This window comes from Ictidomys tridecemlineatus, chromosome Y, assembly GCF_052094955.1.
Source record: "Ictidomys tridecemlineatus isolate mIctTri1 chromosome Y, mIctTri1.hap1, whole genome shotgun sequence".
Taxonomy (NCBI): Eukaryota; Metazoa; Chordata; class Mammalia; order Rodentia; family Sciuridae; genus Ictidomys; species Ictidomys tridecemlineatus.
Window position 1 is genome coordinate 2376305 of NC_135494.1, and position 9646 is coordinate 2385950.

At 39.8% G+C, this 9646-nt stretch overlaps 1 protein-coding gene across 1 annotated transcript; it reads left to right on the forward strand.

Moving 5' to 3' along the window:
- The first annotated feature begins 241 nt into the window (after nucleotides 1–241).
- Nucleotides 242–1799, forward strand: LOC144372144 (uncharacterized). The gene is made up of 3 exons (XM_078035549.1): nucleotides 242–335; nucleotides 648–1378; nucleotides 1632–1799. The coding sequence occupies exons 1-3, from the start codon at nucleotides 242–244 to the stop codon at nucleotides 1797–1799; spliced, it is 993 nt and encodes a 330-aa protein (XP_077891675.1).
- Nucleotides 1800–9646: the final 7847 nt, after the last annotated feature.

The window sequence follows — 9646 nt, forward strand, 5'->3', positions numbered from 1 at the left end:
ATTTGAACACATCAGAAAACCTAGCCTTTACCTGATGTTGGTAGTAATGTAAGCCTGGAACCTATAAATAAGTATAAAATCATGAATGAATCAAGCATTGATGATATGGTGGTCATTCTTCAAAGAAGACATGTGGTAAACTTCAACAGCCAAGAAGATAGTTTGGGGAAGTTTCAATGAAATTCCAGTTCTTAACTGGACAAAGAAAAATTTTAATAGAGTAAATTCATGTGGTTGTTATATGTGTGCCAAAGACTTCATATGCTTTTCATTCCTTCATAGGCAGATCACATCTCACACTGGACACAAATGCTACAAGCACGAGGAATGTGAAGAGAAGCCATGTGAATTTAAACACTACAGTCAATCCCTGGTTTCTCTCAAAAGTGTTAACACAAAAATATTAATACAAACTGGAGAGAAAATCTATGAAAGTACAGTACGTGGGAAAGTCATCAGTTCTTCCAGTGACATTCAAAGACATGAAGATACTCATACTGGGTGGCAACTTTATGAATATCAACAATGTGGTGTTCAAAGACACATGAGAACACAAAGTGGAGGTAAACCTTTTCAATGTGAGGTATGTGGGAAAGCCTTTCATTTCTCCTCTTTATTTAGAAGACATGAAAGAATTCATTCTGGAAAGAAACTCTATCAATGTAAACAAGGTGGTCAAGCCTTTATTTCACAAACAAGTCCTCAAAGGGACAGGATCACACACACGGGGAATGCTCCTTTAAAATGTAAGGTATTTGGGAAAGACTTTGCTTATCCCAATTTACTTAGAATCCATCACAGAACACATACTGGAGAGAAGCCTCATGATTGTAAGCAGTGTGGCAAAGCCTTTGCTAGATCCAGTAACCTTCAGATTCATGGAAGAACACATACTGGAGAGAAGCCCTATGAATGTAAGCAGTGTGGCAAAGCCTTTACTAGATCCACTTCCCTTCAGATTCATGGAAGAACACATACTGGAGAGAAGCCCTATAAATGTAAGCAGTGTGGCAATTTCTTTGCTAGTTCCAGTTACCTTCCCATACATGAAAAAACTCATACTGGAGAGAAGCCCTATGAATGTAAGCAGTGTGGAAAGGCCTTCACTCGTTTCTCTGGCCTTCACTCACATAAAACAATTCATACTTCAGAGAAGCCTTATGCATGTAAGCAGTGTGGCAAAGCGTTTGCTAGGTCCAGTAACCTTCGCAGACATGAAAGAACACATACTGGGGAGAAGCCCTATGAATGTAAGCCATGTGGCAAGGCCTTTACTAGATCCAGTGAGCTTCACTCACATGAAAAAACTCATACTGGAGAAAAGCCCTATGAATGTAAGCAATGTGGGAAAGCCTTTGCTAGATTCCGTTTCCTTCAGATTCATGGAAGAACGCATACTGGAGAGAAGCCCTATGAGTGTAAGCAGTGTGGAAAAGCCTTCACTCATTTCTCTGGCCTTCACTCACATAAAACAATTCATACTTCAGAGAAGCCTTATGCATGTAAGCAGTGTGGCAAAGCCTTCGCTCGTTCCTCTAGCCTTCATTTACATAAAAAAAAATCATACTGGAGAAAAGCATTATGCATGTAAGCAGTGTGGCAAAGCCTTTGCTACATCCCGTAGCCTTAACAGACATGGAAGAACACATACTGGGGAGAAGCCCTATCAATGTAAGCAGTGTGGCAAAGCCTTTGCTAGATCCAGTAACCTTCACTCACATGAACAAACTCATACTGGAGAAAAGCCCTATGAGTGTGAGCAGTGTGGCAAAGCCTTTTCTACATCCAATTACCTTTAGGTTCATGGAAGAATGCATACTGGAGAAAAGCCCTATGAGTGTAAGCAGTGTGGCCAAGCCTTTGCTAGCTCCAGTATCCTTCAAATACATGGAAGAACACATATTGGAGAGAAGCTCTATGGTTGTAAAAAATGTGGAAAAGCATTTGTTACATCTACTCAGCTTCACTTACATGAAGCAACCCATAGTGCAGAGAAATCATAGTCATGAAAACAATTGGCAAAGTCTTCTGTTAATAAGCTTTCACTCATTAACATGTAATAAGTTTTTTTGTAGAAAAATTCTTAGGAAAAAAAAGAAAAATTCATTGAATGTGAAATATGGTAAATCAATATTTCTTGTCCAATTCAAAGAGAAGAAAGTGCTCACATGTTTGAATCTATCTGTAAATAGCACAGGGGATTTAGTCTGGTGGTCATTTACTACTGAGCCATGGTGAAAGCGATTTCCCACTCACTGTCTTGACAGGGTCACAGTGAGAATTAATGCTGGAAAAGCCACGCTGGTTGGTGGGAATCCGAAACCATGAGACCCTTTTTTTATATAATTGGGACTTTTCAGTTTCATGCTTATGTTTCTGACAGGAGACATGAGTATGTTAAATTCCAAACAAATTAAATATCAAATGGCTAGAACATAACAGGTAGTTCATGCATTGAAAGCTGTTCTTCTTCCCCTCAGCATATCAAAGACAAAGTAGAAGGCTGTTCTTCTATCTCAGTACACTGTGGACAAATCTGATATCCACATCGATTATATCAACTAGAATCCAAGCTCATATTTCCAGCCTCTTAGAAAACCTAATCATTACGCTTATTTTACAAAGCCCACCATATGTAGTCTCATTTTTAATTGAGGAAAGTTATATTATACACTTAGAAAGTTCAAACATTTAAAGATATAATCTTCTCTTTTTATAAACCCTTTTTTACTTTATATAGGGTTTTATGATAAATATAGTTAATATTGGTGGAAAATGGACTGATGTTTACAACTTATTTTCTATTGAGAAAGATTATAAAGATACGAGAACTAGTGCACCTTGACTGAGAAACAAAGAAAGTCTTTGAGAAAGCAGCTCAACCAGTTTTATGAGAATAAATTTAGGAATTAATTAAAGTAGCTTTATAAGATATATTTTTACAACAATGTTAGAAATATCATCCTATGTACATTTTGGGGTTTAGAAATTCTTAAGATTTTAGAAGTATGGGTTTCTGCTATGTTTTAAGAATGATTTATAAACTTTAGGATATTTTAAGTATAAGATTTAAGGGGGCGTTTTTAGATGGGAATTTTAGATTAGAAATAAAGTAAAGGTGTACTTTAAATTTAAAGGTAAATGATAGGTTAGGAGACTTAGACTCTGGTTACGTAGTTTGGCATTAGTTAATAAGAAAATAGTAAACCTTGGGAAAATCTGAAAAATGTAAATTAGTGATACATTTTATTAATGATTCTGTACTTTTAATAATTAAATGTCATATCCTAGAAAAATGGAAATTAAATTGTATAATCAATGGTGTATCTGAATCTATAGTGATGAGAAAAATTGCAATAAGAGATGACCCAGAGAAAGCTGCATTAGAGCTCTCTCTCTGGAGATTGCTCCAACGGAATGACTCCTGTCTCATCTTTTAGCTGACACCACTCATCCTTCAGGACCCCCTGGACTCCACTAGGGCAAGACCCCAGCAGAGCCACAACCTTTTTCCTTTTTATTTTGAAACAAGGACTTTCCAAGTTCCTTAGGGCCTTGCTTAGGTGCTGAGTTTGGCGTCACAATTGTGATCCTCTGCCTCAGACCCTGAGTCTCTGGGATTAAAGGCAAACACTACTAGGTCTAACTGAATAAAGCATTAAATGTGAAAAATTTGGAAAATCATTCCATTTTCCCTGTTGCCTTCAATGTCATTTCACTCACACTGGAAAACAACCCTCAGTATGGGGAAGATTGGGTACATTCTGTCAGCTTCCCATCCCAGTCCTGCTTTCCTTCTCTTATACAAAAATACTCACAGAGAGAAGCCCTGAGAATGTGATTAATATGGGAAGTCTTCTAATTTTCCCAGTTTTTTATAAGGTCTGGGTAGACTCTTCTTGAAAGATTCATGCCAAAATGAATAAATCATATGCAAGTAAGTGTTCAAGTGTTTCAGTTTTGTTCAGTTGTATGAAAGGACTCATACTGTGGAAAAGCCGTGTGGGGCAGTATTCAGCTTTCATGGTTTCCTTCAAAGACATTAAGGGATTCACATCAGGGAAAACCCTTCTTTTCTTTAAACAGTGTGATGACACTTTCACTTTTGCATGTTCTTTTTGAACATCATGGAAAAACTCACTCTGGAGAAAAGCCTTATATATAAAAATGTGGTGAGACCTTCAGTTGTTTCAGATCCATTTAGACTTATATAAACTTGAGAATTTTTTATTTTAATTTCTTTTACTTTTTTCTTTTTTTCTTTTTTTTTTCAAAGAGAGAGTGAGAGAGAGAGAGGAGGACAGAGAGAGAGAGAATTTTAAACATTTATTCATTTTTTCTTAGTTCTCGGCGGACACAACATCTTTGTTTGTATGTGGTGCTGAGGATCGAACCCGGGCCACACGCACACCAAGGGAGCGCGCTACCGCTTGAGCCACATCCCCAGCCCCTTACTTTTTTCTTTTTTTGGTACCAGGGATTCAACCCAGAGACACTTAACCACTGAGCCATATCCTAATTTTTTAAATTTTTTTTTTCAAATATTTAGACATGGTCTCACTGAATTGCTTAGGTCCTCACTATGTTGCTGAGGTTGACTTTGAATTTGAGATCCCTTGCCTCAGCCTGCTTTTCCAGTGGAATTACAGTCATGCAACCCCTTCAGCAAGAATGCTCTTTTTTTGAGAAAACCAGTGTAGGCGTGTAAAAAGGGTGTGTGCCTTCATTTCTTTCTATTCACAGGTAATGCGAATGCACCCTGGATTGGATGTAGGAATTGTGTCAGCATGAAGATGTGAAAGCAACATGTTTCTCCCAGTTAAATATCTCTTCTTGTTAGATTTAATTTTTCTCTCTATATTTTTTGCATCTGCAGTAAACTCTCCGATATGATAACATAATCTTACTTTTACTATGTATGTGTGTGCAAAATGTAATGTGTAATATAATTTTGTACTTAGAAGTATGCTATGCAATAGTACACAAGATTTGTAGTTACAATGTATTAAACTGTATTGGCAGCATTTTAATTGTTTTTTAGAGTTTTCATCTCTCTTCTTTCCTTGAGTCCATTTTCTCTCATCTTGTCCACTTTTATGACTTTTATATATGTTGTGACAAAATAAAAATTATAAGAGGTTTTAAATATAATTACCAGGGTCATAGAAGAGAAAATAAACATTATTAAGTTTTTGTTGAAGTGCTTTTTAAATTCTTCCCAAGGGCCTCAGTATGTTTGTGAGGCTGGGTTTGAACTTGGGATTCTCATTCTATAGCCACTGCGATTACAGATGTGCTATCATGCTTGGCTCCTGGATGTTTCTTGAAACTTTGTTGTAAATCAATATGTGCCTTCTTTCTGAGAGTTTACAAGTCCTAATTGATTCAGAGGCAAGAATTACTTTTTAATGTGTTTATGCATACTAATGCCCTTCAAGCTCTAAGATTGTAGAATGATTCTGAGCATAATAAGGACATTAATTCACACCTTATACTACAAATTTTTATATTTCCCGTTGGAGTAAACTGAAGTCCACTTGAAAAAAGTTTATTTTAGGTAATTTCTGTTGAAAACAGGGTGGGAGAACTGCTTTAGTATTTAAGGAGTCAAACTATTAATTTCTGTTAAGACCTAATGATAAAATGAAATGTAAGTAATCACTGAGTATTACAGAATTTTTTCTAACAAACAATTTTATTGTTCCCTGTGCAACAGACACAAGCTATGCAACTTCGCAGAGTCACAGAGACTATGGAATGTGGCCTGGTGCTCATGTGAGTGTTTTCTAGAGCACCAAGTAAACTACAAAAGCAAACACTTGGGAAGGGTGAGTTTTGTCACCCACACATGCACACTCACACCCACGTGCACACGCATGTACAGGATCAAGTCACCCTTTTCTCTACATACCCTCCCTAGTGCAGTTCTTTTATCCTCACTATGTAATTCAACTATCAGTTTCTTTGATTTTTTTTCACAACGTTGCTGCCCACTACTTTTTCTCAAAAATTAATTATTCATGAGTTCTCAATTTATTCTTTTGTGTCTTTCTAAAGTTTGGTTACACATTGTGTATGTGAATTGAGGCCTTTATACTCCAGCATTTTGTACAGATTTGCTAAATGTCTCTTTTTTTCCTCCTTTGCTCCCTTCTTTCCTTCACATTTCACCCAGGAGTGCTCCACCACTGAGCTTCTCCCTAGCCCTTTTATTGTTATCTTTTGAAATGAGGTGATGCTTGCCTCAAACTTGTGGTCACCCTGCCTCAGCCTCCTAGCAGCTGGGACCATAGAGATGTGCCCTTTTATGCCCTGCAACTGGCCTCTTCCTTTTCCTTGGTGCCTTATTGGCCTGTTGATGACTCTGGGACCACCACTCTGTCACTCATGTTTCTTCTAAGTCTCATGTGTTGTGTTGTATGTAGGCACATTAAAGTTGTAATTTGTATGTATTGTTAGGAGAGGCACCTTCTCAAAATATACTTTGCCCTGTACTTAATTGAGTGGCTTTCTATTCCTTCTCTTTCCCTGGGACCCAATATTGCCTTGTGCCTGCTAGACAGGCACCCTAGCACTGAGCACTCCCCTAGCTCAGGTGTTGAGTTTGCTGCTGCTATATGCGTGGACCCCACTGATGACCACGTCGGTAGATGCAGCTCTGCAGGTTTTCCCCCATGTTTTCACCTGGTCCCTTTCTTATTAAACATGTTTAACAGCAGGGAATTTTAACCACTGACATCCAACTTAGCTTTTCTCACCCTGATTAATACTTAGGTCAAATATGCCAGAAAACCCAGGCTGGACTTCTCTCTGTGGTCAGGGTACCTCAGTAGCCCTGGAAACACCATGTGATGATTTTCTTCAACACAGCATGTGATCAAAACTAGATAAGGAGGGTCCCAGTCTGATGTCCTAATGTATTGGTGCCCCCATCTGCACCTAAGAATCTTAAGTAAGCTCTACCAGCGACCCTCACCATGATTTTCTTTAAAACAAATATCAGGAAAAGGTTTTGCAAAGAAATCAATATGTGTTAGAATGAAGATGTGATGATGTTACTTCTTTTCTGGTAAAGCTTGGAAGGCCTCTGAATAATCTCAAAAATGACTAAAAATTCACTTTCTGTAAACAACCAAAAAAATTTTTTTATGTAGGCTCCTACAAAAAAAAAATGTAAACCTCCACCCCCTCCCACTGGGTGTAAAGGTAATGAAATTCCAACATCAAGGTCCAGAAAATTTTAGGTGATACCTTTCTGAGTTCTGCAGTCAATGAGTCTGCTCCTGGAATCTCCCCCGGGTGTCCATCCTCATGTGCCCCACATTACTAATGCAGCCTCTACTGGCAAAAAATTTCGGATGGTAGCCAAGAATTTTTCTTTTAATTGTAACAGCAGGGTCTGTGATTAAAATTCAGGAGCACTAGTTTCAAGGTTCCTAGACACTTTAGAGCTTCCTTACCCAGCAGTTATGACCAAACTGAAGTCCCCAGTTGGTGGAGCACCCTGGAGGTACTTCATGAAGGCAATATCCCTCTTGACCTTCAGCCAATAAATTTCCAGGAGTCCTTTCCAGTGCTTGCCCTGTGCTGCTGGGGGGTCCTGCATATTACTATAAACTTCTGGGTGTTCTTCGTATGCTCTGCTTGGGTCATTGTGCCCAGGACACCTGGACATTGCTATTCGTGGGGTCTATTAATTACTGGAGCAGGATGCACGTGCATGGATGCCCATTTACTCCTGGGTCTGATGAACTTATTGGCCACCACCACCCAGTCGTGCCTGGATCTGCTCTTCACTGTTGCCTTCTTCCCTGGACTGCCTGAGCTCAGAGTCCCCTCAGTTCTCCACACTCATGTTCCTCTTTCCTGATGGCCTTGGTGGCCACCAGGGAACATACTCCCTCTCAGCCTCATGGGCTCCCACCAGATCCCTCTCAGCACAGGGTCACCATGGTGTATGCCACAGGTTTGGTATCTCCCCCTGCTGTGGAGTATTGGTACACTGGGCCCCAGGGTAAACCTGGTGTGTGCCGCAGGGTGGGCATTTCCCCTGTCCTGTGGAACCCTGGTATACTCACCCCTACCCTAGGTACCCTGCAAGGAGGACAGGGGGGCCTCCAGCAGAGATCCTGGGTTCTGATCTGCTGTGATAGTGTGATTTAAGGACAGGACAATGACCTCCATTGACCTGTCCTGTGCCCACCCAGGGGAAGACTCTGCAGGGCACCTTGGATGTATTATGCTCCATGGAACATGCCCCCAGGGAGAACTGTGTGTCATCTGTGACTGGCTGTGATTTATAATTTGTTTTTACTTGTAGTCTGAGGTAAACACAAATTTCATTCAGCCCAAAGTGAGTCGACCAAATGGGAAAAGGGTCTTGGAGAGCATATTTTTTAGTGCTGCTGGAATGGAGACTGCATGATTTGGAGGGAATTTAAGAAAAGCAAAGCAAGTGAAAACACTGTGACATGGGCTTCTGGAAGTGTACTTTCAGCTGCTTCAATGGATAAAAATGAAAGTGGACCATTGATCTCAATTTGATGTATTTTTACATAAGAAAAAAGATCCTCCCATTATTGAACCAAGTTCATGATGGCTAGGCTGCTTCCATGTGAGGTGCAGACTCTATTTTATTAATATAACATTATAGATAGGTGTTATAATGTTAGCAGACTAGAACACGGGTAATAAAGCAGACACTGTGTTGGCTTTTTTGACACACAAGAAAAGATATCTGATTTATGTGTCATTCATTATCTGTCTTCCTTCTTTTTTTTTTCCTGATGAGAACCACAGCCAAAGGGGCCCCAGCAAACTTCCAGCTGCCAGCAAACTTCCAGCTGCTGGCTGATGATTGGCTCACAGCGGCCCCAGCAACATCTAGCTGATTGACTCCTCTGTGGTGATGTTCATTGGGCTGTTTCCCCACCTTCAGACTGCAAAGCTGATGATTGGCTCACAGCGGCCCCAGCAACATCTAGCTGATTGGCTCCTCTGCAGTGATGTTCATTGGGCTGTTTCCCTGCCCTTTCAGACCACGGAGCTGCTCATTGGGGGACTTCTTTGGCTCTGTCCACGCGACCCAGCCAATCGGCCTCAAGAGCAGGAGGATTGTGGGAGGTGGTGAGGCTTGTGTGGGTGAGAGGCTTGTGGAAGCCAGTGGTGGCAGTTGGGCTCTGAGGGTTTTTTCCTGAGGAGCTGTTTTGTTTGGCTTTGTAGTTCTAAAGTTAGTTTCTTTTGACAAGTGGCTACTGAATTGTGCCCAGCCAGACTGCGGCATTTGGTGGCTCGTAGGGGGATCGAACCTACGACCTTGGCGTTATCAGCACCAAGCTGTTTTATTGCAGCTGCCACAATTTGCCCTTGTTCATTAATGTCTCTGGCATTTTAAATCAGAATAATTATGTCCATCTCATGGTAGGTGAGTCATTGACAGTCCTATAGAAAATAAAAATGATAGATATTGTTGTAGTGTATTATTGTAGTGTGTTTTTTACTAGCTAATAACTAACTTACTGAAACATGATACATGAGTTTATCAGTCTGATCTGCTTATTTTGTGTTGATTTGAAGTGATATTTAAAGAATAATTTACTTTTCTCATTTTTTTCTTTTCCTAATTATCAAAATTCATGCCATCATT

What these genes read in the sequence shown, in the direction of transcription:
- LOC144372144 (XM_078035549.1), top strand. Translation starts at nt 242, where the DNA reads ATGTGTGCCAAAGACTTCATATGCTTTTCATTCCTTCATAGGCAGATC. An exon ending in CAAGCACGAGGAATGTGAAG is followed by an intron (nt 336 to 647) that starts AGAAGCCATGTG and finishes TTCATTCTGGAA; the next exon opens with AGAAACTCTATCAATGTAAA. An exon ending in CTAGATTCCGTTTCCTTCAG is followed by an intron (nt 1,379 to 1,631) that starts ATTCATGGAAGA and finishes CGTAGCCTTAAC; the next exon opens with AGACATGGAAGAACACATAC.